Consider the following 27275-nt stretch of genomic DNA (forward strand, 5'->3'; position numbering starts at 1 on the left):
AGTTAGCCTCTAAGTACTATTCCATGTAGTCCAACGTTGTACGGTCTGCGCACAGGGTAAGAACTGGTTGCTGACGTAGCCGCCGCTCTTCCGTTACCAAATTCCGTCCCGCTCTGAGTCCGTGCTTCTCTCGCTCCTGACTTAGTCTTACACTGAAATAATCCTATTCTGAGTTGACATAACCTTTTTTTTTTTTTTTTTAAAAAAAAAAAAAACACGCTATTCTTATAAATCTTCTCTTCTTTGATCCATCACCCCCGCTTTGAGTATTACTGGCCAACCCGGCTTTCGCGCACATCAGCCATGACGGCTAGGCCAACCAGTAAGTGATAAGGCATGGAGAAAACACGGGTTGCTAAGGTATTCCAACACGCCCAGTGGCAAGAACAGAGCTACCAAATGGTCTTTCATGGCTCCAGCTAATTCTATATCTCGCCAGGTTGAAGATGTGACCTTAGCACGCCGAGGAGAACAAGTTGTTGGCACCCTTCACCTAACCCCGCACCATATTATCTTCTCCGCGATCCCTCCACAGCCCGAGAATGTCCAGGAGCAGGGAACGTCCACGCCCATTAGGCCCAAGGAAATCTGGATAACATACCCCATTATTTCGTTCTGTACCTTCCGCCCGACACCTGCCGTATCCCGCCAGCCGTCGTCGATCCGCTTAAGATGCCGGGATTTCAACTTCGTGTGCTTCTACTTCTCAAACGAGAGCAAGGCTAGAGATGTATATGAGAGCATAAGGTCGTGGACCTGCAAGATCGGACGTGTGGACAAACTTTACGCCTTTACTTTCCAACCACCTCCCCCGGAGCAAAAGTTCAATGGCTGGAAGCTTTATGATCCCAGCAAAGAGCTGGTGCGTCAAGGTGTTGACGGCGATGGCCACGGTTGGCGTATATCGCAGATGAACTCCGACTATGGGGTATGTGTATAACATATATTGTTGCATCTTGGGCTCACATGATTTTAGTTCTCTCCAACTTACCCAGCCCTGTTCGCCGTGCCTGCTAGTATATCAGACAACACACTCAACTATGCCGGACGATATCGATCGCGGTATCGCATACCGGTGCTGACATATCTCCACCCAGTCAACAATTGTTCAATCACAAGAAGCTCTCAGCCGCTTGTGGGTTTCCGTGGAAACCGAAGCATCCAAGACGAGAAGCTGCTGGCGGCCATTTTTGCGACAACGAGGTCAGAGAGACCGCTTGCGAACGTCACACCGCCGAACTTAGAACATGAGACCTCGACATCTACCCAAGGTGAACTGACCGGTAGCGAGACTTTGCCTGACGTTACAAATGCCGAAGAACTAGAGGCCGAGCTTGTATCGTCGTTTGCTGAAGAGACGCAAGGAAAACCACATATATATGGTGCGCAGCAGCATAACCTGATCGTCGATGCACGTCCGACTGTCAACGCATTGGCCATGCAGGCCGTTGGCCTAGGTTCAGAAAATATGGACAACTACCGGTTTGCGACGAAGGCATATCTTGGGATTGATAATATTCACGTGATGCGGGATTCTCTAAACAAGGTGATAGAGACGCTCAAAGACTCCGACCTAACTTCGCTAGGCCCAAACAGGGACCAACTGGCAAAAAGCGGCTGGCTAAAGCATATTGCAGGGATTCTGGATGGGGCCGGTCTGATTGCTCGCCAGGTCGGCCTTCAGCATTCGCATGTGCTGATTCATTGTTCGGATGGGTGGGATCGCACAAGCCAGCTCAGTGCGCTAAGTCAGCTCTGCCTGGATCCCTACTTCCGTACTCTGGAAGGCTTCATGGTCTTGGTAGAAAAAGACTGGCTTTCTTTCGGTCACATGTTTCGTCATAGGGCAGGGCATCTAAACAGCGAGAAATGGTTCCAAATCGAGAACGAACGAATTGGCGGCGACAACTTTGGTGAGAGCGGCGGCGCTAGCAAGGCCATCGAAAACGTTATCCTCAGCGCCAAAGGCTTCTTCAACCGGGATAACGCTAGTCGTGATTCTCTGGGTGATTCTGATGGAGAGTTACGAGATTACGAATCTGACAGTCCTAATGCGAGGAAACCTAGTCCGACGCCGAGGACTGTAGTTGCCGAGAAAGAAGTCACCAAACCCAAGGAAACGAGTCCTGTTTTCCATCAGTTTCTCGATGCAACTTATCAATTACTTTATCAGTATCCATCCCGATTCGAGTTTAACGAGCGATTCCTGCGACGACTACTCTACCACCTCTACTCGTGTCAATACGGCACGTTCCTCTTCAACAGCGAGAAGGAGCGCGTAGAAACAAGGGCTAAGGAAAGGACACGCAGTGTCTGGGACTACTTCCTTGCCCGAAGAGAGCAGTTCACGAACCCCAAGTACGACCCTGATATTGACGACAATAAGCGGGGCAAAGAACGGTTGATTTTCCCCCGTGTCGACGAAGTGAGATGGTGGAGTGAAGGTTTTGGACGAACAGATGCGGAAATGAACGGAGGTCGCATGTCCAGCAGCTTCCAGCCGAGATCTCGCGAGACTTCCGAGGCAGAGCACACCCCAGTTCTTACGGGCCTCGAGTCCGCCAATCATGCTATCGGCAGCGGCGTACCTGCAACTCGCAGTACTACATCCGAAGCGACTTCGAGCTTTTCTCCCATATCAGTCCCCAAGGGCAACCAGACAAAGAGCGCGTCCTCTGGAATTTCGAGCTTTTCTTTGATATCAGCCCCCAAGGACAACAACAGCGAGCGGGAGAGCATGAGCCAGATGGAGGTTGAGCTCCAATAAACGGACATGCGTTCCGAACGGCGCAAGACTAGATTCTGGAGCAACAAGAACCGTCTCTCTCTGGAGTGTTATTCAGGTGCTGTGGGCGCCAGAAAATATTATTGAAACAAATTCCTATTAGCGACAGTCCGTATAGGGTTACTTTGTTTTGTCCAGGTTTCTGGCATACATCAGTTTCCTGCTTGTAGATTTACGCGATATTCTCAGCGATGGCTGAGCGTCTATGAATATACAGAATATGATGGAAGCCTTTTGGGCTGGAAAAGCGAGTGTGATGGCGTTTCTAATCACTGTTGTCATTCGGTAGAGTTAGACATCATCGAAGTATACAATTTATGCCTGAGTGCCTGAAGCACGGACGTCTGGGCAGGCCTTGAACAAGGAAAGCGCGGGCGGAGAGCAAGCGAGGGTTTGCCCTATCCAGAATAGGAAGGCAAAGCCCTACCATTCAATTTTCCCCACTACCGCCGAACTTCTCAAAACTGACTTGAACCTCGAGCGACTTCCCAACCTTGGTGCACCGCCTATCACCGCGTCCTCGGCCGTTTCTTCGACAACTAATAAATCAGCAGAATCGCAAACATGGCTGCTGTCCAGGGAGCTATTTCGAAGCGCAGAAAGTTCGTCGCCGACGGTGTCTTCTATGCCGAGTTGAACGAGTTCTTCCAGCGCGAGCTGGCTGAGGAGGGATACTCCGGTGTCGAAGTCCGTGTCACCCCCACCGTCACCGACATCAGTACGTTCGCCCGATCCTACAATGATTTTCCCGAGATGTTTTGGATGGAAGGAGCAAGAGAAGGAACAATTGGAAAAAGAAACGGAGGAACATGAAAAAGCGATGGAATAATGGACGAATACGAAAAGAAAGAATTGTGAATGCTAACGGAGGCTTTTGTTTTTTATAGTCATCCGTGCCACCCACACCCAGGAGGTTCTTGGAGAGCAGGGTCGCCGCATCCGTGAGCTCACCTCTCTCATCCAGAAGCGCTTCAAGTTCCCCGAGAACTCCGTCTCCCTCTATGCCGCCAAGGTCCAGAACCGCGGTCTCTCCGCTGTCGCTCAGTGCGAGTCCCTCCGCTACAAGCTCCTCAACGGTCTGGCCGTTCGTCGTGCCTGCTACGGTGTCCTCCGTTTCATCATGGAGTCCGGTGCCAAGGGTTGTGAGGTTGTCGTTTCCGGAAAGCTCCGTGCTGCCCGTGCCAAGTCCATGAAGTTCACTGTACGTTTTATACGGATTCTCCCTAAATACCAGTGGGAATGCGCGATTCGAATGGATATGTGAGGCGACGTGCAAGTTTGGAGGATACATTTGGAATCGGCTGTTTCCACCGGGTCAAATGGTACGCGGGACAACTCACTAACATATGTTCTCTGTTTAGGATGGCTTCATGATTCACTCCGGTCAGCCCGCTAAGGAGTTCATCGACTCCGCCACCCGTCACGTTCTCCTCCGCCAGGGTGTCCTTGGTATCAAGGTCAAGATCATGCGCGGCTCCGACCCCGAGGGCAAGGCCGGTCCTCAGAAGACCCTCCCCGACTCCGTCACCATCATCGAGCCCAAGGAGGAGCAGCCCGTTCTCCAGCCCGTCAGCCAGGACTACGGTGCCAAGGCCATCGCCGCCCAGCAGGCTGCTGAGCAGCAGCGTCTGGCTGAGCAGCAGGCCGCGGAAGGCCAGGAGGGCGGTGCCACTGAGACTTACGCTCAGGAGTAATTTGGTCATTTCTTCGTTCCTGTCATCTACCCTATTTCCATGATCCAAAAATAAAGACTCTATGAATCCTTCAACCTCTTTTTTCTTGCGGTGCTGAAAGCGATGATATTGTACTCCGTATGCATTATGAAATACTTCAGAGCTGCTTTGACCACCAATCTAGACCTTGTGATATCGGTTAGAACCATGTAGGCGATTCCCTTGTAGAGTACTACGGTCCATCCGGGGAAATGATTCAAATGAATCGAAGGAACAGGGTCCTCTTCGTTCTAGAACAATTGGTTCCCCAGTTAATTGCGGGCGCTGGCTGGATCGCCTCCTATACCATCACTGATATATATATATATTCTTACGTTCATCTAGATTACCAAGGCCATGGTCGCAAATTGTAATCTGCAACTGTATATTTATAGCCAGATATTCTGCAAACGCATGCAAACAAAATGGGTAATCTTTGCTTTTTATTCGTCTTGTTTTGCTGAAAGTAATGAGCGAACAAGATCAGGTATATGTCATCTATGCAAGTCTAAATCACCGATTCCGGCAAATGTCCTTTACAGGAAGGTCTCGATGTTAATCTCCAGCGTGCTGACGGGGTATTTCAAGCCGTAGCTCTCCAGTACGGTGGGGTGCAGGATACCGAAGGTACCGATGGTGTGATCCTTCCCGGCGATGCGGACATGGATGGAGGCGGAGTGGCCGTGGAAGTAGGTTGGGTCTATACCCTTGTGTTAGTGATCCGAGGAGGTGATTACGAACGTAGAATGATCGAGGACTTACCGTCAAGCTCTTCAATCCAGTAGTGCGAGTCCTTGACTGCGGCGTTCTCCAGGCCCTCCTCGCCGATGATGAAGGCGGTCTTCAGCATGGACATGACGCGGTCGAGGAGACCGTGTACGACTTCGAAACCGCTGTTCTTGCTGTACCACGCGGCAGCGAAGTGCCTCTCATTTCGGCTCTTGCGCTCCATAGATAGATCCTTGAAGGCGACGTCGCTGACTTCGAAGATCTTCATGGGGACAGTGTGGTGCTTGTTCTCGCGGATGGTCTTCAGGAGACCGGGGAGAAGGCTGGTGCGCACGACCTGGAACTCTTGGGTCTTGGGGTTCGCCAGCTTGACGGCGGTGTTGCCGTCGTCCTTGCGGTTGAGCCAGGCAAAGTTCTCATCGTGAGAACACAGGATCAGAGGCAGCACCTCGGACCAGCCTGCCATTGCGGCCTCTGTGCGGACAATGTCGGAAAGCTTGTTGATGGGAAGGGGCTGGCCAACGGTGCCCGACTTGCTGGGAAAAGACTTTGGAAGGTTGTTGAAGCCGTAGGCGATAGCAACATCCTCCATGATGTCCGCCTGATGAAGAATGTCTGCTCGGGTGGGGGGAATGTGAACGTCAATAAGATCAGGAGAAGTCGTAGACGGTGTCGCTTCGTATGCCATCTTCGTGAGAAGTCTGCAGATCTCTTCCGCAGAGAGCTGCAAGCCGCAGCATTGGTTGATGTACGAGACTTCGGCCTGTGTAGTTCGAGGCGCAATGTCGGGAGTTATCCGTGTCTCACCATTGTGCCCAGAGACAATCTGAACAGGCTCGACCCTAAATATTGTCAGATTGGCTGTTTGACATTTGACGAAATGAGTAATGGGTGGAACTCTTACGTGAAGGGCTCGGATGTGTACTCAGAGAACATGGAAACCATCATCTTGTTCACAATCTCCACCTTCGTCTTATCAAGCGCCGTGATCTCGATGAAAACATTCTTGGTGTCCAGGGTGATCTTGGAGTGGTCTCCGTTGATGATAGGTGGAAGGGAGCAGACAGTTCTGTTGGCGTCGTAGATAACTGGGTAAACAGGCGAGTCGCGGATGATGTGAAGGTATCTGCCAAGGTGCTTGTCTTTCTGTGGAAACCATCAGCATCCAGACAAGCATACAAGAGTAACGAGTCGTACATCGTAGAAAGCCATAAGTTCCTCGCCGTTCATCTCCTGTGTTTGGTTGAGAGGCACGAAGCGAATGTCCTTGGGCGCTTGCGCTTCATAGGTGAAGGGTCCCTTGATAGTGTCCAAGTCATGGGTACCAATCGAGACGAGCGTCCTTTGCCTCGCCAAGTTCTGGTGGAGCTTGTCTTGCAGAGCGATGAAGGATTCGTATCGAGCCTTGTCAAATTTGATGTTTCGGAGAATAGCGCCGGACACAAGAGGTCTGATCTTTGTGGTCTATTTGCGGCTTATAAGCGAATGAAACCTCTCAGTGAAAGCAATCGGTCACCCACGCTTTCTTTGACAATGATTTTCTGAAGCTCTCCGCTTGGAGGCTCAACTAGTCTGTACTTAGGAAGGGACTTCCGTTCTAGGAAGATATTGAGCATGAGGGCAATGCCCTCGAAGCACAGCAAGTCATATCTGGAAACAGCCGCTTAGTATAGCCCGCCTAGAGGTTCGAAAGTGTTGTGCGTACCGGTTGGCGGGGATCTCAATCTTGAGCTGAGGCGGTTCCTGCACGCCATCGACGATCGGGCGTTCCGAGTTTGTTGTCTATTTTGTTTTAGCGACAGAAATCGGGACGGAAGTGAATAGCGGGGTGTTTACATCTTCGTCGAGCTCAATACCTATAAATTGGTATGGTCAGCGGGGGCCTCATCGGAGTAGAAATAACGCGGAAGGGTACAAACCGAATTCGAAGCACAATTCATCGAATTCCTCAGTAGTGTATCTGGATAGTTTGGTCAGAGGCCATATGTGATTTGAATCCTACAGTAGCACGTACTCTCTGCCGAGCGCCTGGAGAAGCGCGGCCTTGTCGACCGAAATGGTAGGCATGGTGGGAGGGGTATTCCAGCCGGTGAGTCAAGTGCCGCTCGCAAAGGTGTAGAGGACTCCCGCAACGTAAGCCGGTGTACGGATAGTAGAGTCAGAGAATGCTCCAAGCTCAGGCAGGAAGAATACTCCTAGGATCGGCCGGTCTGGCTTCAATTCGCAAGTCGCAGTCGGAGGACGGAGTCATCAGAGGGTTTTTGCAGGCGCACTCCATAGAGTAAAGGCGGGAGAACAGCCACAAGCACCGCCACAACCCCTCCATGACCACGGCCAAAAGGCGGTCGGCCCACCAGCCACAGCCCAAAGCTGGGAAGCTGGGAGAAACGACCAACAGCCCCGTCGTCACAATAACCATCCGTCCAGAATCCCGCTCTTCGCTCCCCCATATTCCACCCTTAGCGACATTGCTACTCATACCCTCTCTGACTCAACGTCCTTCTTATTTGATGATTCACTGAGGTTGGTTCCCACCTTGCTCTCTTCAATCCCGTTGTGCTCCTGGTTCCTCGAGGCTTCTGCGGCGGCCCAAGCCCCACGAAGGTCCCGGGGCATGTCCAACGCCCACAATTTATGCCTTTTGCTCTCAAGCTCAACAACTTAGGCTAATCCGGACTTGTGCAGGTGCTCAACTTGCTCTCGTTCTTGTGCAATAAACCCCCGTTCCTTAATCCGCCCAGGAGGAAAAGTTGATCGCTGTTGTTCGCGTGATATCGATTGTCTAGGGAGGAGTCGGACCCGGTCACGCCCTCTAATTATTTCCTTAATTCAAAGATATATCATACTATAACACCATAGCCGCGATGGAGGGTCAGGGAGAAAATGACGAGCTCTACCCTATCGCTGTCCTGATTGATGAGCTAAAGGTATCAAGTTTCATACTCGCTACCGCATCTCCTGCGGTCTCGATCCGTCGCCCTGACTGATCGCATCTCTTAGCACGATGATGTCCTCCTCCGCCTTAATGCAATTCACCGCCTCTCAACTATTGCACTAGCTCTGGGCCCCGAACGGACTCGCGATGAGCTGGTCCCTTTCCTCGATGGTCAGTGAACTATGGGCGGAAACCAATTTTCGTTACGAGCATGGTGTTAACCTCTGCGATCCAGACTCGGTCGAGGATGAAGATGAAGTTCTGACCGCATTAAGCGAAGAACTCGGTTCGTTCCTAGAGTATGTCGGTGGCCCGGAATATGGCCACGTTCTACTCTCCCCTCTGGAGAATCTAGCGGCCATCGAAGAGCCTCTGGTGAGAGAAAAGGCAAGTTGAAGCAAATCAGTATCGTCATTGATACGCTTTTATTAACCCGATTCAGGCTGTTGAGTCCCTCAACAAGATCGGAGAGCAGCTCTCCGAAAAGCAGATCGAAGAATATTTCGTCCCAATGGTACAGCGCTTATCGAAAGCCGACTGGTTCACCTCGAAAGTGTCTGCGACTGGCCTTTACTGCGTACCTTACAAGAAATCCTCCTCTTCCCTGCAACAGACCTTGCGCCAGTTTTTCGCCGGCCTCGTACGCGATGAGACCCCCATGGTTAGACGTTCAGCAGGCAACAACCTCGCGAAATTCGTGAAAGAGATGACGACCCCTATTGTCATCGATGAAATGATACCCCTTTTCCAGTACTTGGCTGGCGACGACCAGGACAGCGTGCGTCTACTCACTGTGGATATCCTTATTGCTATTGCGGAAGAGATACCCAAGGAGCAGCAACCCAGTCACGGCGTGCTGTTGACATCCCTGCGAAGTCTGTTTGAAGATAAGAGCTGGAGGGTCAGATATATGGTCGCCGACAGATATGAGAAGGTATTCCACGGACTGCCCTGTCAAGCTGTTGCTCGAACTATTCTGATTGCCCGTATAGATTGCCAAGGCCGTGCATGAAGAAGTTGTTACTCGAGACATGGTGCCATTATTCGTTAAACTTCTCAAAGACACCGAGGCCGAAGTCCGCACTGCTGTTGCCGGACAAATCCCAGGTACGTTCGCGCATCACCTAATCGAGGCTGTCGACAAGGGTTACTAAATGCTACAGGCTTCTGTTCTTTGATTGACCGGGAAACTCTGCTTAATGAGATCATGACTAGTGTGGAAGACCTTGTCTCAGATCCGTCTCAACATGTGCGCGCGGCCTTGGGAACCCAAATTAGCGGTCTTGCGCCTATTCTTGGAAAGGAAGAGTAAGTGCCAAACGCTTTTCCTTTACAATTTTTTTTTCTTTAAAGAATGCTTACATTCTCATCGCAGAACTATCTCCCATCTTCTGCCCATGTTCCTCCAGATGCTCAAAGATGAGTTCCCAGATGTGCGACTGCACATCATCTCCAAGTTGGAGTTGGTCAACAATGGTATGCCACTAGCAAGTTTCCCAGCACGTATGAATCCTAACAAGCGCAGTTATCGGTATTGAACTCCTATCTCAATCCCTCCTTCCCGCCATCGTACAGTTGGCCGAAGACAAGCAATGGCGCGTTCGTCTAGCCATCATTGAATACATCCCCCTCCTTGCCAGCCAGCTAGGTGTGAACTTCTTCGACGAACAACTCAGCGATCTCTGCATGGGCTGGCTTGGTGATACTGTTTTCTCTATCCGAGAGGCTGCCACGCAAAACCTGCGGAAGTTGACGGAGGTCTTCGGTGTTGACTGGGCCAAGGGGTCCATCATTCCAAAAGTCATGGCCATGGGCCAACATCCTAACTACCTCTACAGAATGACAACGTGTTTCGCGATCTCTGTACGCAAGCCATACTCTTATCTGTGAACTTCTGCTAATTGTTCTCCTAGACGCTTGCGCCCGTTGTTACTTTGGAGATTATTGAGAACTCAGTGCTCCCGATCCTTGAGCGACTTACTTCAGATGATATCCCCAACATCCGGTTCAATGTCGCCAAGTCATATGCCGTCTTAATCGACACGCTGCGACGACTTCCCGCTCAAGGCACTCTGACCGAGCTTGAGAAGGAGGGTAAGACCGAGGCTCCTTCGCCAAAGGGTCAAGAGCTCATCCAGCAGAGTGTTCTCCCAAGTCTGGAGAAACTCCAAGCGGATGATGATGTTGATGTTCGGTACTTTGCAACAACTGCCGCTGGCGGCCACGAGGAGGTTATGCAAACCTCACCGTAGGTTTAGTGACCAACTTCTTGGAGGCCCTCGTTCTGCAAATCTGTAAAGCACCTTGCTAAGTGTGAGCGAAGGAAGATAATAGGGCGCTCATACCTTGGGAGGATTGTCAATTTAGTCAACTTAGAAGTAGTCAGGGCAACTGACTGTGATAAGACTCTCATGGCGTTCTCGATGTAGATTCTTTTGGTCCCTTCAATTAGTTCATGAATAAACCGGGCTTTGCAGAATTATATCATGTGATTTTTGCGCTACATTCTCCAGATTATTAATTGCACCTCTCCAACTTGATAACCAGGCAGCTACAAATTGTATCTCGACTTCCTTGTGTATACCCTGCAGAGCAGAACGACGCTTTTCGCCACATGTCTTCTTCGTGGCCGTGGCATTTTGTCGCGGTCTCGGACGCAGAAAAACAACACCGTCGCGAACTTCTCACTCTTCAGGGATATTATGCCCAATTGTCGATTGTCCTCGCGGTTGTTTGCTTTCGAATTTACATTGCGCTCTTCACTCCAGCTGAGCAACGTCAGCAACTCAACAGGCGGCCATGGTCGAAACCATGGCTGGACGCGCCATTGTTCAACGGCTGGTTTGAGACGCGAAGACAGTACCTCGTCTGCCTGATTTGGCTTACTTGGTTGCTCAGTCTTTCGATATGGAGCACAGGCGATGGTAAGGCAGTAGAACACTGGCCACAAGATGCAATGGGACTAATCGGATTGCAATCAGATTATCTCCATCTCACCAAGGCGTTAGGCCACGTTGGCCTGTCTCAGTTGCCATTGCAGGTGGCCATGTCACCGGCCTTCTATGTGACCTCGACACCAAGAGCATCATCCTTGCTGTCATTTTTAACTGCTATTCCGCAACCAACTGTGACAGCTTACCACCGCCTCTTTGCTCGCGCGATCGTCTCCCCATTACTCGTCGGACACGCCATCTTGTACTGCCTGTTCTTTCTCCAGTCAAGCCATCCGGACTTCAGCTCTCTGTTCGCAAAGCGTATTCTTGACTTGGACGTCCAATTGGGTATCCTGGCATTGGCGACCGCTGTTGCGGTCATGATATTTGCGCGACCGATGAGCAAGACAGGCGGGATATGGAAGGGGACCGTTACAGACCGGCGTCGCGCCTTCTATGCCGCGCACCTCCTTCTCGTGGGCTTGCTGTGTCTGGCGGTGTACTTCCATGTCGCTCAGGCAAAGGCGTTTGTGCTTGAGTCATTGGTAGTTTTTGTTATAAACCTGGGCTGCTGTTATATGACTGCAAAGTAGAGGCCAGGAAAATGCATTGTTGTATAGAGACTTTGTGCGGTGCATGGGTGGGACCTTGGGAATGGATGATTGATTGTACTTGGTATGGCCTGGATGCAGAGTATCCGTACTAGCATATGCCATCATCAAATTCAAGCCCTTTGATAGATAAACCTAATCTAAATAAAGCTCAGAAATAGCCATAGAATAAGTTATTCTTATTGGCTGATAACTGAAACTGAGGCGCCTAGCGCGATTGAATTGCATCACACGTGGGGAATTGTTTTGGACTCTAGATGATTGTTGATGTTGCCTGGCAACCGACTCACCTCTGACTCTAGAGTTCTTCAATCGGGCTTAATATCTTCTCGCATATCCATTGATACATTCTCTATGTCAGAGCCTTGATTCTCTATGTTAGCACGATCTCACCGGCTTCTGGGCTTGCTGGTGACAGGTCTCCTTGTTTGCCTCTCACTTGTCTTCTTGGGAAGCCCAAATCCCTTCAGCAAGAATGTCGCTCTACTCCCACCACCTACCCCTCCTTCCCCCATACCCCAACCGATCGAGCCGTTGTCTGATCCGACTGATCACTATCCGAGCGATGTGCATCCGATAACAGCTCTCGTCGAAGATGCAGAGCAACAATTTAGCCAGCTCCTGGAGCGCCAATCCAGGACGCTGAGCGATGCCATCAAGGAATACCGCCGACGCTACAACATGAACCCCCCGTCGCATTTCGATAAATGGTTCAAGTTCGCTCAGTCAAAGGGCGTCGAGTTGATTGACGAGTACGACACTATCTACCATACATTGCTTCCGTTCTGGGCCCTTTCGCCACAAACCATTCGCGCCCGCGCCCGGGAGGCCCTTGGGTATGATAATGGTCTGTTTGGGGTTCTGATTAGAGACGGCAAGGTGTCGCTGGCTGAAGGGCTCGATGAGGAACATGAGTGGCAGCGCGAGGCTACGCTCGGCATGGTCAAGGACTTTGTTCGGTATTTGCCGGACATGGACCTGGCTTTTAATGCCCACGATGAGCCTCGCGTCATTGTGCCGAGTGAAGACCTTCAAAGACTGGTCGCGATAGCCAAGGAGAGCGCCATCCCGAATGCTTTTCAGGCAAGATCCTTGGTAAATGCGTGGTCGGCTCGGCCCGAGGACCTGAACAAGGGTGACCGCATTGATGAGGTGCGGACAACTCGTTTCAATAAAATGTCTCATCAGCCTGCCTGGACCAGTTCAAGAATGTCGTGCCCCGTGGATAGTCCTGTTCGTTCCCTAGATGAGAACCCGTCAGATGATACAAGTGGATATGCTCTCGGGGAGTTGGGTTTTATTCACAACACAACTGCGTTTTCCGATGTCTGCAGTACTCCGTCGCTGAGGAATACCTACGGGTTCTTCGACCGGCCGAACCTTTTCGCGGCTGTTCATGACTTGTTTCCTGTTTTCTCCCAGAGCAAAGTGTCAACTTTCCAGGATATACTGTACCCCAGCCCCTGGTATTGGGCTAAAAAGGTACCATATGTCAAGGAGACAGACTATGACTGGGAGGAGAAAAAGGACAAGCTATACTGGAGGGGTTCAACGACCGGTGGCTTTTCCAAAGGCGGAGGCTGGCGACGGCATCACCGGCAATTGATGGTCAGCAACATCAATGCGCTCAATACCGCGAAAGTTCTTGCCAAAACTGACGACGGACAATGGGAATCTAAAGAGGTTGATCGCATTATCTATAGCAACCTCTTCGACATTCAGTTCACCTCGGTTGGGCAATGCGATCGTAATGACTGCGCCGCCCAGATGGAATTCTTCAACATTACAGAGCCCGTGGAACAGCAAGAAGCTTGGGCCTACAAATACCTCGTTGATATTGACGGAAACGCATTCAGTGGCCGGTACCACGCGTTCCTCAAAAGCAACAGCTTGGTGTGCAAGGTAGCTTTGTTCCGAGAATGGCACGATGAGAGGCTCAAGCCTTGGGTCCATTATGTCCCACTGAGCCTCAAGGGTGACGAATTTGTGGAGACTATGCGTTACCTTGCTTCTGAAGAAGAGGGCAGGATTATAGCACCTCGAATAGCTCGGCAAGGAAAAGGCTGGGCGCAGAGCACGTTACGCAATGAGGATATGGAGGTCTGGTTCTTTCGATTGTTATTGGAGTAAGTTGATTCTACGGTTTTTATTTGTCGTGCAGTCACTGACATCGATGTCTCCAGGTATGGGCGCTTGATCGATGATAATAGAGAGAACTTGGGATACACATGATGAAACTGTTATATATAGCACCTTAATGGTTGCGCAGCTTATGTATGATTTACGCCTTATGTCGCCCTATTTTTACCACCACTCGGAGTTCCGATAGCACGTAAGAAGGTGCTTACCTATGCCTCTATATTACCCCTCTTACAGGTACAAGAGTGCAGGGTATCTATTGTGCTACGGTACAGTGGCGAGGAGGCAGATCAGATCGGGATATAGATCTTCAGGTAGGGACTTCTTGCGCAACTCTTCCTCGGCAGCAATTCTTGTCCACCCCTATTCGATCGCTTGAGATACTGCTCTCAGGCTCCCGGTTCAATCTATAAGGGCATGTTAGGAACTTGTGGTGGGGATCTTACACAGCCTGGTTGGCAGAGGATTTGCACTAGGTCAATTTGCACGTGAGTGCCCGCAATATACTTATAACACACCTTCCCTGCAACTCCAACTATTTTTTCCCTTTGCTCTTCATGCTCATCTTGCCCAAGCCCTTACCTTAGTCTGACTCCATAACGTCATCTCTCTGCCTAATAGGGTCAGGCAACCCAAACTCGAAGTTCGTCTTCATTCCCTGACACAGCACTACACCATGGCATCCTCGCTTTTGGCACCGCTGAAGACATGTCTTATATGGGGTTATGGTTTATTTACCCTGGTACAATATGCAGTCAGAGCAATCTACCATGGTAGATTCTTCACGCGAACTACTGAAAAAGAGGTCTTGGAGCTGCAGCTCGGTAAGTGAACAGGGACCACTCACTATTGCTGGAGATACACCAACTTTAAAAACATAACCTGACCATGTACGAATTAGCTCGCAGTCGATTATGGGATCTGTCAAAGAATTGGACGGTCTTCTCACATCATATCTATACTCTGCAGAACGGATTCGAGTTCCACTATGTCTCCAATGAAAGCAACACCACAACTAGCGCCAGCAAGCCGTTGGTTATCTTTATTCATGGCTTCCCTGACAGCTGGGGAATCTGGCGTCATATCCTAAGCGAAGAGTCCCTGCAGAATGCAGCGACGCTTGTGGCTGTTGATCTGCCTGGCCACGGAGGTACTGAAAGTCTAGATGAATACACAGCTACTGCCGTCCTCGAGAGTCTTACTGAGTTTATCATTGCCATGAGGTTAAACTACGGCATTGATAGCGCTACAGCTACCCAACAGCAAAGGACCATTATTGTGGGACATGATTGGGGTTGTGTGCTCGCTATGCGGCTGGCTGCTGAAGCGCCCCAGTTGGCTAATAGGTTTATCATGACTAACGGACCACATGTATGGTATTCTACCCACATAGTGATTGGCTTGACTGACCAACTCCTAGATGCCCCTGGTTATGTCCAACATCGGTCGTCGACTATCGTCCTCATCGAAGATGCTCAAATCTTTCCTGCACTCACCCATCAAACAGCGCGCGTTATTATTCAATGCCGCCAAATCTATAAAGCCCCTGTTAATTCAACTGTGGTGCTCCGGATATATATTCGCCTTCCAGCTGCATCCAACTATTGTTGCCTTTCTCGGCAGCGGAGGAAATCAATCAATGCTAAAGCACATGCATAAAATGTCCTACGGCAAACAAAGCTACACCATCACCGACGCTGCAGAGTGTATGGCAAGCACAATCGGCCCTTCTATCGGCGAAGGCAAGACGCAAACCGCCGATGGCGATGGCTACGCAGAATCGGCAGTAACTAGGCCCGCCGTCTCAAATTTCGTCGAGATGTGTAGTTACTACCGACAAGGCGCAGCTCTTGAACCATGGATCAAGTCCATCGAGACGATAACTAGCCTGCATAGCATTGCGCAGGAAACCGGGATCCAGCGCACTGGTAGTGGCGCCGGAATATTCGATGACGGACCGCCAGGCACGCTGAAAGCCAATACAACCGTCATATGGGGCCAGAAAGATCATGCGCTCACGCGCGAGCTATGTCTAGATGGTTTCTCGGATTACCTCACTCGCGATAGCCAGGTCGTTGAGCTTCCGGACAGTTCACATTGGACGCCGCTGGAGCGAGAGAGTCGAATTGCTCTGGGTAAAGCGGTTGAATGGGCTGTGAACGGGGAGCGCGAGGATATCGGGACAGCTATTGCTGCCTGTTACTCGAATGCGACGGTCACGGTTCGAAAGTAGCGGTTGGAATGTGGCGCGATTTGTGTTTGATTGAGGCTCTATTGCATGCTCCTCGGTTGGTATTGCTATCTTCAGCCGGTTCCGAAATATCGTTTTGATTTTTCTCCATCAAGCTGGTTGTGACTTGAGGAAGCCTTCAGCACTTTGCTTGGTCTTATTGATGCGGCGATGGTTCTGTGGAGCTTGTTCCGGGGAGGAAACTAATGTTAACGGCCTGTGATGAATTATTGTCTCATGGGGGAGGACTGGTACACCCTCTGGCCTGCATATAATGAATATCCACTTGTCTTAATAGTCACTGCGTAGTGGTTACGCCCATGGTTTATAGTACTCTATAAAATTAGTACGTGAGTCAAAGAGCTGTACTAAACCTATAGGTTTATAGATTCGGACCGTGGCCAATTTATAGTAGTTATTTGGTGATATGGGCATGGTTGAGAATATATTGCTTATAGTATGGATACTCCGACAGGTAGATTTGCCTTGTATGCAGGCCAGAGGGTGTTGATTAAAATAGTGTGACTTTCAGGTCTGATGCATAATAATAATAGCCCTGGATAAATAAGGGCGTCTAGGAAGAGGTCCAAGCTTACCTGACGGCTGACAGGTAATCAAAGCCCGCCCCAGCCTTCCCGTTTCCGTCCCGTCTCGTCTCCAACCACCCCTTCGAACTCCATTGATCTTCGATTCCCCATGGGCCATTGAATCGTGGAGAAGTGTCGACAGCTCGCGGATGACCAACTGAGATGACGCAGGATAACGGCTCCAGCGCATCATAGCATAGTCTCCTGGCGCTGGCGGCGGGCGGGGTTGCCCCGTCATAGCTCATTAACGTGAGGGGAAACGGGCCACGGCCTAGCTCTACGGCGTACAGTCCTCCCTACTCTCTCCTTTCTCTTCCAGCTTCATCATTTTCGGGGTCGCGAACTCTGATCCTCTCGTTTGTTTTCGATTTACGCTCCGACTGCCTGATCTTCGGGGCATTCACTGCTGTACGGCGCCTCCGGGATGGCTACCGTCTATTGCACTGTAGGGACCCCAATTCTGAGCACTGGCGCCCATTGGCAGTTCTTTAACATGGAAACAGCTACTTCTGAGTGATAACTACCTCCCTGGTAAACTAATGGTCGCTCAGCAGCCCTCAATTCCTGACACTAACGTACCGTTCTCGAACTAGGTGCTGTGGTCCTCGCCCACTCGTTGCGCGACAATGGCACCAAGGCCAAGCTCGTGGCTTTGTATACCCCGGACACGCTGCACGCCGCTACGATAAACGAGCTCAAGGTGCGCGTTTCGCGTCTAATATATGGCGCACTACCCGTGGCCGCAACCGTTTCTGACCCCGTTGGCCTAGACTGTCTACGATGAGCTCATACCCGTTTATCGGATGACGAACCACACGCCGGCGAACCTCTGGCTGATGGAGCGCCCGGATCTTATAGCAACCTTCACGAAGATTGAGCTATGGCGGCAAACGCAATACAAGCGCATTGTATACATTGACTCCGACGTGGTGGCTATCAGGGCCCCCGACGAGCTTTTGGACTTGGACGTAGATTTCGCCGCTGCCCCGGATGTCGGCTGGCCCGACTGCTTCAACAGCGGCGTGATGGTGTTGCGACCCAACATGCAAGACTACTATGCGCTGAAAGCCCTCGCGGAACGGGGCACCAGCTTCGACGGCGCCGATCAGGGCTTACTGAACCTGCACTTTCGTGACTGGCACCGACTCAGCTTCACGTATAACTGCACTCCTAGCGCGAACTATCAATATGTCCCGGCCTACAAGCACTTTCAGAGCACAATCAGCTTGGTTCATTTTATTGGATCCCAAAAGCCGTGGAACACGTCGAGACAGGTGGCTCCGTTTGATTCGCCGTATAACCAGTTACTGGGAAGATGGTGGACGATTTACGACCGGCATTACCGCTCTGTTGCTATTGTGAGTGTTGAGATCGATGATTATGCGTGTTTCGTCGAGCAATAAGTGCGGATGTGGAACTAATGCCGCTGTTAGGAAACACCGGAGCCGGAGAGTCGACCGGCTGCGCCTCAAGTTCACTATACAGATGAACCAGTATCCGAGACACATGCTCAGCACTTTCCAGGTACTGTACCACATCGAAGCTTCGAACAACAGACACAGTTTATTCCAGTATCAGAGCATACAACGCATCAACAAGCATTCCAGCATGAGCCGCCACCGCAACCACAAACGGTACACTATCCATCAGAGGGAAGTCCGCATGAGCCACCGCAGGTGTCTTACTATCCAGAGTCGGGTCATGCGCCGTTTCATATGAATCAATCGTCTCAAAACACTTATGTGGAGCAACCGTCGCACCACGACCACACAGAGTATGCGCCTCAGCACATTCATACGGAGCATCCGCACCAGCACATCCAAACAGAGCATCGGCCTCAGCACATTCAGCCAGACCACTCGCCTCAGCACATCCAGACAGACCATCCGATTCACCACAACCAAGCTGAGCAACATGCCCAGCACCACTTCCACGAACTTGTCATTAGTGTGGTTCCGCAGTATGTCCGCGGAGAAGAACACATAAGGGCGTATGTGCAACCGCAGCATCATCATAGACATACCCACCATTTTGTACAGCCGCCCCCAGTGCATCAGCCCAGTGCGCCGACAGAACATGCCCACCAATATGAGCATCATGATATCCACACTCCCCAGCCACAAGCTCACATTGAGACACAACGCGCACCCTCACCCCAACCACCACCCAAGGAGGAATCGATATTTGAAGCTCCTAAAGCGGAGTGGGATGCGTCTCGGTAAGACTAATGTTCCTGAGACTTATATAATTTGCTGACATTTCCTCTTGCAGTGAACCGCCCCCATTGCACTCCAAACCGGAAGGAATAGCGTTAGAGAGCAAAACCTATACCATGTCCGACGATCATCAATTGTTCCAGCCTCCAGAGTCTTACCCAGAAGCCCCCAAAGACATGTGGTACCAGGTCCCGGAGACAAAGCCTGAGCCCCTGAAACTCACCCAGCTATTCCCCTGGGAAACGAATGCACCGAGACCTACGAGAGTGTTTGCTGACGACGAGCGCCAATCCCAACCCTTGGTCTCTCCCACATCGACCGAAGACAAATCTAGGACCTCTCAATCCTCCCTACCGACATCATGGACATCTGAGGTAACAAGCGTACCAAGCGAGTCATGGGACACTTACTCTCGCTCGAACGCATGGGATGAGGTTCCGGAAATCCAGAAATACATCCAATCCATCCAGCAAGCTCGCAAGGCCCGAGTCCAAGTCATCTCCGGCGTCCCCGCCCAGCAAAAGGCGACATCCCCTCCCATACCAACAACCCAACAATATCAATTTAGGACCAGCAGCCAAGACCTCAAACTCTCCCTAGGCACCCGGGTAACCGACTTCCCCAGCCCACAGGAGCGCCCAAGCCTCCCGGTCACCCCGGCCCCTATCCACAGAGGACCGGCCCTAGGAAGTCCCAATGAATACACGACAGCCCAGCTCCCCGCGGCGACGGGCGTCCCCACTCAGGAAGACTGGGTGCGTCTCACGGTTGATGTGCTTTTCCACCTCCTACGAGCGACGTACTTATACTGGAATTATACAGAATCCGTCACTGCGCCTCGAAGAGCTGCGGCAGCGGCAGAATAGTGTCTTAGATGAGCCGGCCTCGCTTGTTGAGCGGCTTACCAAAGTTATTGGCGATGGAAATGAGCATGAGACTAGACGTGAGAATGGAAATGAGAAGAATGGAAAGAGGGTTGGTCTTGCGGCTGGAAATGGTTCCAAATTGATGATTTGATTTGTTTTCTATTTTTCCTATCTCTTACCTCTTACTTCCTTGTTTTGCAGATGCATTGTCCCTTCTTATTTATTGCTCGCTTTTCGATTCTCTGGATGCATTTTGCTGTTATTTCGCTTGTATCCTTTTCGTGCATCGGTCTTGCATTCTGTGTGCTGTATAATATTTTCATTTCAGGCATGCTATCTACATATCTTTGCATTGTGGTATGAGGCAGACTGCATAGTTATCCATAGTACTTACTTCTCATTTTTTGGGCAAATGAGCAGAGCATTTTCAGAATCATCAATGATCATTTCCACGTGGTCTAGCATGGTATCCTGAGGACATCAATAATTATGATAAACAAGAAAAAAAAATATGCCGTTCAATGCACGCCAGAAAGCCAAATGCTAAGGGCTAGAACAGCCAAAGCCAAGCATGAGCCAATGGTTGCTTTGCACAGCATTAGTGCCGGGTTCGCGTTGAGGTAACCCTAGGAACGGTATCGAGACGCTGTGAAGTTAATGGTCATCGAAAATTTACAAAAGGTATGAGGAGTGAAGAGTGTTGAACTTTGAGCGAGGCTGAATGGGATGAGAGAGGAGTAGGGTCGTAGGGTTTGCTGGGAAGGTTTGTATCAAGCTCGTTCACCGCGAATGGAATAGAAGTGCGACTGTTTGATGTGAGAAGCCTTGCCGGACTTCTCATCGAAGATTGAAAATCCATAATGTGCCGCGTTTGGTGGAGTGTAAACTAAATAAGTAAGACTAGATGTGAGGTAGAGAGCTTCAAGAAGGGGTTCGGGTACATACGGTGTAATGAGATAGCCACCTCGTTTGGATTTGGGTTGTGAATTTTGTGTAGGCCCAACTTCGACGCATTAGTGAAGCTTCAACCATCCAGGGACATGCTCAACATACCTTGTCGGACATGTATGTGACTTGATTCTCGCCATATGTTGTCTCTTTCGTGACTTGAGGAGGCGATGACTGTCCATGCTCCACTTTATCCTGATCAGGCCATGTGTAAAGCGTCTCTTGCAGACTGCCTTTCAGGATCTGATTCGAACGAACGGGTCAGTCAGCTCGATACTGAAGAAGAGGAGATGGATAATACCTTCATAACGCAATGCGCGTTAGCATGGTCGTGGATAGCGCTTCCACGTCCAGGACTCCAGACGAGAATCAGCTAAGAATAGAATTAGCTGACTGTCTCGCCAACAAACTCCGCCAACGTGTACACGCGCAGAAACGTCATGCATATGTACGAAGATACCGAGGGCAAAGGTAGAGAGATAACGACTGGCGGTGAAGTATGGGCGAAGCTCACCAGATTACTTTTCCCGTTCCCCTCGTCAATAAGGTTCCGTGTGTAAGACTTGTGGGTATCCCCAAGAGCATAATGAATCCAATTCTCTTCGTTGGAAGTGTAGAGTTCCATCAAGCGCTGGATATCAAGAGGGTCGACATCGTCCGAGTCAAGCCCCGAGCTAGGGCCGAGAGCTATACTAAGGTCCTGGACGAGCTCCTCGAAGGCGTTGGTGGGAGAGATTCCAGCGTCTGAGGAGGAAGTCGAACCGGATTTGAGATAAGGCATTTTGGCTTCTTCAGTGCTCTGCTTGAATAGACTCAATGGCCGAGCAACGGGGATTTGTAGTTCACTTGGGCTATCGATGTAGGAGCTAAGGATAGAAATGCTATTGTGCAAGAAAAATAAGACGGGGGATGGGGAGTTTTAGAAGACACGTCGGGCTATTGTTAGGCGTGGAGATCTAAAAGTGTCACGGGAGAAGCAGGTACGTAACCGCATGGGTGGTTGTCCTGTAGGCTGTTCAAGGCGTCTTGGACCATGTCCGCTTCAACAAGGAAAGACCAGGGGCGACTCGAAAAAATGCCGGCGATAAGCGATAAGAGTTCCGGCCTGGTGCCTCAGGCGACAGTGCTCACCGCCCATCAAAGATTGCAGTGGTATCCCCGCCATAGCTGGAAAAGCGTCACTCATCTTTCTCTTCCCACCAGAGCATTCGTTTGTGCGCTTCTCAGCCAGCAAACCCGAACTAAATTCATTACCCCCTTATATAGATCTACCCATACGAGAGGTTATCTCGTAACCAGACGCCACAATGTCGACCACCGTGGAAAAGGTCAGGATCCGCCGACCGCCCTCTTTTCAAGCAAGCATGACGCTGACTGTCTGGATATAGATCAAGCAAGTCGAGGACGAGGTTCGCTTTCCGATGCCGGCTGTTATTCGAGGGCGCATATTGACGCATTCTCCAGATGGCTCGGACTCAGAAGAACAAGAATACTTCCTATCACTTAGGACAGCTGAAGGCGAAACTTGCTAAGCTGAAGCGTGAGCTTCTGACACCGTCAGGAGGCGGCGGTGGTGGTGGAGCTGGTTTTGATGTTGCTCGTACCGGTGTCGCCAGTGTGTATGGCTATCCCATTGACCAACGTCGCTCCAGAATTGTCATTGACCCTGAAATAGTGGTTTCATTGGTTTCCCCTCTGTCGGAAAGAGTACGTTGATGAGCAGGTTAACGGGTCAACACTCCGAAGGTATGCGCCGTTGAATTAGGACCGACATGGCGGATGCTAACGGAGTTTGCGATAGCCGCGGCGTACGAATTCACCACATTGACAACCGTCCCCGGACAAGTCCTATACAATGGTGCGAAGATTCAGATTTTGGATCTTCCGGGTATCATTCAAGGTGCCAAGGATGGTAAAGGTCGTGGTCGACAGGTTATTGCTGTCGCCAAGACCTGCCACCTTATTTTTATCGTTCTCGATGTCAATAAGCCGTTAGTAGACAAAAAGGTTATTGAAAACGAATTGGAGGGCTTCGGTATCAGAATCAACAAGCAGCCTCCGAACATCGTGTTCAAGAAGAAGGACAAGGGCGGCATCTCGATCACGAGCACCGTACCCCTCACTCATATTGATAACGACGTAAGTTGTCCGAGCTGTTTCTCGAGTGCGGTGGCAGTTACTGACCGTGTTTTCAAATTTAACAGGAAATTAAGGCTGTCATGAGCGAGTACAAGATTTCTTCTGCCGATATTTCTATTCGATGCGACGCAACAATCGATGACCTTATTGACGTCCTCGAGGCTAAGAGCCGCGCATATATCCCCGTCGTCTATGCTCTGAACAAGATCGACGCCATCACCATCGAAGAACTCGACCTTCTATACCGAATTCCCAATGCCGTCCCTATCAGTTCGGAACATGGCTGGAACATCGATGAACTTTTGGAGATGATGTGGGAGAAACTCAACCTCCGACGAGTCTACACGAAGCCGAAGGGCAAAGCCCCTGATTATACTGCCCCTGTCGTGCTCAGATCCACTGCCTGCACCGTCGAAGACTTTGTACCGCCCCTTCCTCACTTTTTAGCAATCATATTTTGTTGACTGTCGCTAGTGTAACTCGATTCATCGGACGATCAAGGATCAGTTCAAGCAAGCTATTGTCTATGGCCGGTCCGTCAAACATCAGCCGCAGCGCGTCGGTCTCACCCACGAGCTAGCTGATGAGGATATCGGTTCGTGACCTTTTTTTGAGACCCATGGAACTATTGAAATTGACGGTGTAACAACAGTGACGATTATCAAGCGGTAAGAGGTACAGCGAACGTATTGAGGTCAGGGTGTTCGCCTGAGCACAAACAACTTGCGACGAATCGCGTCGAGGAAGTTGAGCGGGCTGTGTGCTGGGGATGCTCTCGCAAAGGATTGTATATCCAAGAGTCCCAATCCTTGTGACAAAATCCTGCGAGATAGTATGAGGGGATTGATTGGAGGGGATGATGTGCGCACGGGCAGCAAGCTGCCAAATGCCGCTTGGTCCTGCAAGATCACTGGCTAGCCGTGGGGGTACCTGCACAGGCTGAACCACGACCGAGTCTGCATTCCTCTGCTACCCGAAGTGATGCGCAATCGGTCCTCATCGCAATGTGAAGGGAGAACGGCAAGCTCGTTGGGGGATGAAAGATACCCCTAACGAAGGTGTTTCTTGGTGAGCCGTACATCCAACTTTATTTCTTTCTCATTTATTATAGTTCAACGTTCGAGACGCTCTTGGGCCATGCAAAGATCCGAATCATCCGGAAATCTAAAACAATGGAAGTTCTAGATCACAGCCCGGGATATTTGAATGAGTAGGACCATGTTAATGCTCCGATACCGTACTCATCTGTTTCTCCTTTGGTCCCGCTTTGGCCCTGGTCAATGAAACAAAACAAATCAAATTCTAGGATGCCAATATTCCTCGCCGTCATTGGTAGACGAGCATGACATTGCTTTGTCCTAGTCGGCAGCTATCGTAGACGAAGCGCGATATAGAAGCCCCGGCTTCAGGGCAGATTAACGGTAATGCAATCTTCGATTCGCCAAATGACTCGAGCTTGCGCGAGGCAAAGCCGAGACACATGTCCGCTTGCAGAAGACCAGGGATCTCACGAGGCGCCGGTTGTGTATTTCCCCTGTTCCACAGCGGGATCTGGACTACAGCGCGCAGATTGAATGATGGACCCCCTGACTGGGATACAGGAGACTTTCCCAGTGTCACCGTCCCTTGGTTCCCCTTAACGCCTATTGCATATGCATGACGGCCCCGGCAGAATGGACACAAATCATGGATTTCAATCCGTACGGACGGCTCTGGTCGAACCTCGAACCTCGAATTCTTGCAAGGCCGCGACCCAGCGATGGCGCTGCAGGTAAACAGGGTCCGGGATGCTTAGCAGTAGACGCAATACTAATCCGCCCGCAGGGGAAAACCAGAGGCTCCTGGGTTCCATTTACCCATGAATCAAATATCGCCTACCGTATTACGGTAATAAAAGAAACTCAACTTGATGTTGCAATGGGTCGTACAATTTGGGAACCTCTTCGTCATAAACAACCGGAGTCAACGCCGGCCGACAAAAGTACTTATACCCATCGTTCTGAGTCAGGCACTGAGTCAAGAACCGATTCGCAATAAGGTTACGATAAGAATGTCGTGCATTGAAAATGGAGTTGAGAGTTTGATCGGGCCCCGGGGTCGGCATCAAGGACAACTATGGAGACTCCGTGCCCCTCTTAGTTTCGAGTCTAGAGTCTCTAATCTCAACGGCGATTGATAAGTCGCCATTAATCGAGATCGTCACTCCTCTCAGGGCTCTCGGATCATTTCCATCAGTCATAGCTCTTTCGTCCGGGCCTATCAATATCAACAGAATATCGCCATGTCAATCGCAAATCAGGCAATCGATTTCCGAGTCGAGTGCGAAGTACGGAGTAGTAGAGTCGCGGGGATGTCTTACCGACTCCGGTGGGCCATGGTTCCCTGATGCAAGGAGAGGGCTGGTCTTGCTCAAGTCGCCGTACTCCGTACTCGTGCTCTGCCCTAAGCGCCGAGGTTTACCCTGGCACATACACAGCCTCGTCAAGTCTTCAATCAATTCATATCCACTGATATCACCGATCACTTATATGAAGATTCGTCACTCGTTGCCTGAAGACGGCATCGGCGGCCGACGGGTTTAGGTGCCTAATAATCTATTTGTTAGGTACCAAAGCAGGCGCTACCGTACAGAATCCGGATGTGCCTTCCTTGAGCCGTGTCGAAATGAAGCTGTTGACAATGGCTGTCGCAGACAAATCCCTTGTATTCCGTGTCCTGTATTTCCCTTCTTCAAGCTCCATCATTTTAGGCTTGAATATCGCGGATCCTTCGGCCCAGCCACATCTCAGCTCCGGCCATGGCCGTTTTTTGGTGACGAGTCGAACAATATCATTAATAATCCGTATGGACAAAGAATTTGAGAAAGAACAAAAAGGAACAGGAACGGCTATCCAATTCATTGTCCATTATTGTTCGACTTTTGACCCTGAAGATTTCCCATACCTGTTAAACTGGAGCTTGATCGGACTCGCCCTTGATCTGTGCAATTGTCATACCATGGCTGCAGCGGATTTTGTTGGTCGCCTGATGTCACGGACCACCGTCTCTTGGGAATCCAGGGCGAGATTGGGTCTGGCTAGTTTTCTTAGCACTATGCCTAGCGATATTATCGCGGAGGTGGATGACGACAATCCAACCCCCGCCCCAGATAGTCTCGCCGAGACGCCGAGTCGCTCAACGTCTATGTACGCAGATGCGGGCTGGGATGCAACCAGTCTTAGCGCATCCCGACACCAGATATCACTCTGCAATACGAGGGATATTAAGGTCAAAATATAGCCCTTCCACAAGGCAAACTGGCATGCCCCATGGCGTGGTACCTTACAGATCTATTCTTGGAGAGATATCCCGATAAGGCTATTGTTGCGGCCAACTCGTCCGCGAGAGCGATGCTGATAGATGAGGAGTTCGTCCTCCATTCCGACTGGTTGACATTGGTCGAGCGATGCTGTATCATTTCCCTCCTTATAGCAACCGTCCCATGGCTCAGTCCCCCCTAGCTTGAAGTCCGGTTCTCAAAAGCCTTGCAACATCCACAACCCCACTACATGCTGCGGAAATTGTAACCATGCCTAGACTACGGAGTACCTCGGGCAAAGCAGGTTTATGCGAATGATGGGATATGCTCCAGATCTGAAGCCATCTGACTCAAGATGCCCGCGGTAGATTTGATAGTACAGAAGTCCTCAGCCGCCACTGACCAGCCGTCTAGGATGACCCAGGGTCTTTTCTAAGGCAGTAACCCAGGCAGGGCTGACGCCTTACCCAAGGCGGCGCAGGAGCCACCACTAACACCAGCTTTTGGAAACAGGGTGTGACAGACAAGGTCTATCAACGATCTCGGCAACTGACCTTGCTGACAGCCCTCGTGGTCAGTCAAACATGCAGACCAGAGGACTCCCCATCACTGATTGGAGCGCGATCGTGGTCACGTTTTGCTAGCAGAATTTACCCGATCAGAACCGGAATGCGGACTGCGGTCTTTAAGCACGCACCCCAATGGCCGGGATCTTAGCCCCAGTAAGGCTGGGCCGCCACCGAGTCCGACACATCAAATCCTGTGATTTCGAAATTACTCGTCGATTCGTCCCCGCTTCGAGGTTTCTGACGCCGTCAGGTACAGACACTTCCACCAACGAATGAGATGAGCCCGTGAGTCTGTAACGTGGGGATATGACATGGGTTCCCAGACTCCAAAACGCGTCTTCGATATGGCAAAATACTTTGATTACTCGAGAGGAGCCTTCAATCAAGAAGCTGCACCTGCAAATATTAAGATTTGCACAGCTTAGGCTGGCGGCCCGGAGTGGACCGCGGCGGCCCTTGTGGAGTACGGTATGGGGTCCTAGCTCTGAGTCTGTTAATACGATCAAGGATTTTCAAAGTCGCCCTTGAAGGTTGAAGGCTGGTGTCAGCGCTAAACCGTCCTTGTCCTTTAGTGTCAC

The 27275-nt window shown here is 50.6% G+C and overlaps 9 protein-coding genes across 9 annotated transcripts; 7 read left to right on the forward strand and 2 right to left on the reverse strand.

Annotated features, from left to right (window-relative positions):
* Positions 1–211: 211 nt before the first annotated feature.
* BDW74DRAFT_142590 (phosphatidylinositol-3-phosphatase YMR1) lies at positions 212–3176 on the forward strand. Its single transcript, XM_073722748.1, has 3 exons — positions 212–360; positions 440–928; positions 977–3176. Exons 1-3 carry the CDS (start codon positions 337–339, stop codon positions 2765–2767), a joined length of 2304 nt encoding a protein of 767 aa, XP_073589960.1. The 5' UTR covers positions 212–336; the 3' UTR covers positions 2768–3176.
* On the forward strand, positions 3177–4636 carry BDW74DRAFT_142592 (40S ribosomal protein uS3). Its single transcript, XM_073722749.1, has 3 exons — positions 3177–3503; positions 3673–3986; positions 4147–4636. Exons 1-3 carry the CDS (start codon positions 3350–3352, stop codon positions 4477–4479), a joined length of 801 nt encoding a protein of 266 aa, XP_073589961.1. The 5' UTR covers positions 3177–3349; the 3' UTR covers positions 4480–4636.
* A 207-nt stretch (positions 4637–4843) lies between these two features.
* BDW74DRAFT_142595 (phenylalanine--tRNA ligase subunit beta) lies at positions 4844–7447 on the reverse strand. The gene is made up of 9 exons (XM_073722750.1): positions 7241–7447; positions 7146–7186; positions 7063–7082; positions 6932–7008; positions 6747–6876; positions 6424–6690; positions 6131–6372; positions 5260–6068; positions 4844–5197 (listed from the first exon to the last, which is right to left on the reverse strand). Exons 1-9 carry the CDS (start codon positions 7291–7293, stop codon positions 5034–5036), a joined length of 1803 nt encoding a protein of 600 aa, XP_073589962.1. The 5' UTR covers positions 7294–7447; the 3' UTR covers positions 4844–5033.
* A 191-nt stretch (positions 7448–7638) lies between these two features.
* On the forward strand, positions 7639–10643 carry BDW74DRAFT_142597 (protein phosphatase 2A structural subunit TPD3). Its single transcript, XM_073722751.1, has 10 exons — positions 7639–7749; positions 7912–8153; positions 8227–8332; positions 8397–8548; positions 8604–9095; positions 9154–9268; positions 9325–9469; positions 9537–9637; positions 9687–10024; positions 10075–10643. Exons 2-10 carry the CDS (start codon positions 8091–8093, stop codon positions 10411–10413), a joined length of 1851 nt encoding a protein of 616 aa, XP_073589963.1. The 5' UTR covers positions 7639–7749; positions 7912–8090; the 3' UTR covers positions 10414–10643.
* A 35-nt stretch (positions 10644–10678) lies between these two features.
* BDW74DRAFT_142598 (putative metalloreductase Fre8) lies at positions 10679–11811 on the forward strand. The gene is made up of 2 exons (XM_073722752.1): positions 10679–11085; positions 11143–11811. Exons 1-2 carry the CDS (start codon positions 10776–10778, stop codon positions 11685–11687), a joined length of 855 nt encoding a protein of 284 aa, XP_073589964.1. The 5' UTR covers positions 10679–10775; the 3' UTR covers positions 11688–11811.
* A 269-nt stretch (positions 11812–12080) lies between these two features.
* On the forward strand, positions 12081–19894 carry BDW74DRAFT_164799 (uncharacterized protein; the record flags this gene model as incomplete). The annotated part of the gene is made up of 14 exons (XM_073726316.1): positions 12081–12123; positions 12289–13728; positions 14746–15215; positions 15265–15630; positions 15664–15710; positions 15741–15772; positions 15809–15831; positions 15871–15915; positions 15958–16059; positions 17432–18052; positions 18269–18359; positions 18567–18879; positions 18933–19632; positions 19700–19894. The coding sequence occupies 14 exons, from the start codon at positions 12081–12083 to the stop codon at positions 19892–19894; spliced, it is 4488 nt and encodes a 1495-aa protein (XP_073589965.1).
* Positions 19895–20192: 298 nt separating this feature from the next.
* On the reverse strand, positions 20193–21598 carry BDW74DRAFT_6587 (putative cysteine dioxygenase Cdo1). Its single transcript, XM_073733385.1, has 5 exons — positions 21206–21598; positions 20993–21064; positions 20797–20934; positions 20689–20746; positions 20193–20629 (listed from the first exon to the last, which is right to left on the reverse strand). The coding sequence occupies exons 1-5, from the start codon at positions 21470–21472 to the stop codon at positions 20514–20516; spliced, it is 651 nt and encodes a 216-aa protein (XP_073589966.1). The 5' UTR covers positions 21473–21598; the 3' UTR covers positions 20193–20513.
* A 121-nt stretch (positions 21599–21719) lies between these two features.
* BDW74DRAFT_6619 (GTP-binding protein RBG1) lies at positions 21720–23885 on the forward strand. Its single transcript, XM_073733393.1, has 8 exons — positions 21720–22019; positions 22080–22100; positions 22156–22310; positions 22367–22437; positions 22493–22830; positions 22896–23252; positions 23305–23425; positions 23483–23885. Exons 1-8 carry the CDS (start codon positions 21999–22001, stop codon positions 23500–23502), a joined length of 1104 nt encoding a protein of 367 aa, XP_073589967.1. The 5' UTR covers positions 21720–21998; the 3' UTR covers positions 23503–23885.
* Positions 23886–25250: 1365 nt separating this feature from the next.
* Positions 25251–26461, forward strand: BDW74DRAFT_6622 (uncharacterized protein). The gene has a single exon (XM_073733394.1). It carries the CDS (start codon positions 25495–25497, stop codon positions 26107–26109), a length of 615 nt encoding a protein of 204 aa, XP_073589968.1. The 5' UTR covers positions 25251–25494; the 3' UTR covers positions 26110–26461.
* Positions 26462–27275: the final 814 nt, after the last annotated feature.

The sequence above is a fragment of the Aspergillus multicolor genome, assembly GCF_047715735.1.
Source record: "Aspergillus multicolor strain CBS 133.54 unplaced genomic scaffold BDW74scaffold_1, whole genome shotgun sequence".
NCBI classification, from domain to species: domain Eukaryota; kingdom Fungi; phylum Ascomycota; class Eurotiomycetes; order Eurotiales; family Aspergillaceae; genus Aspergillus; species Aspergillus multicolor.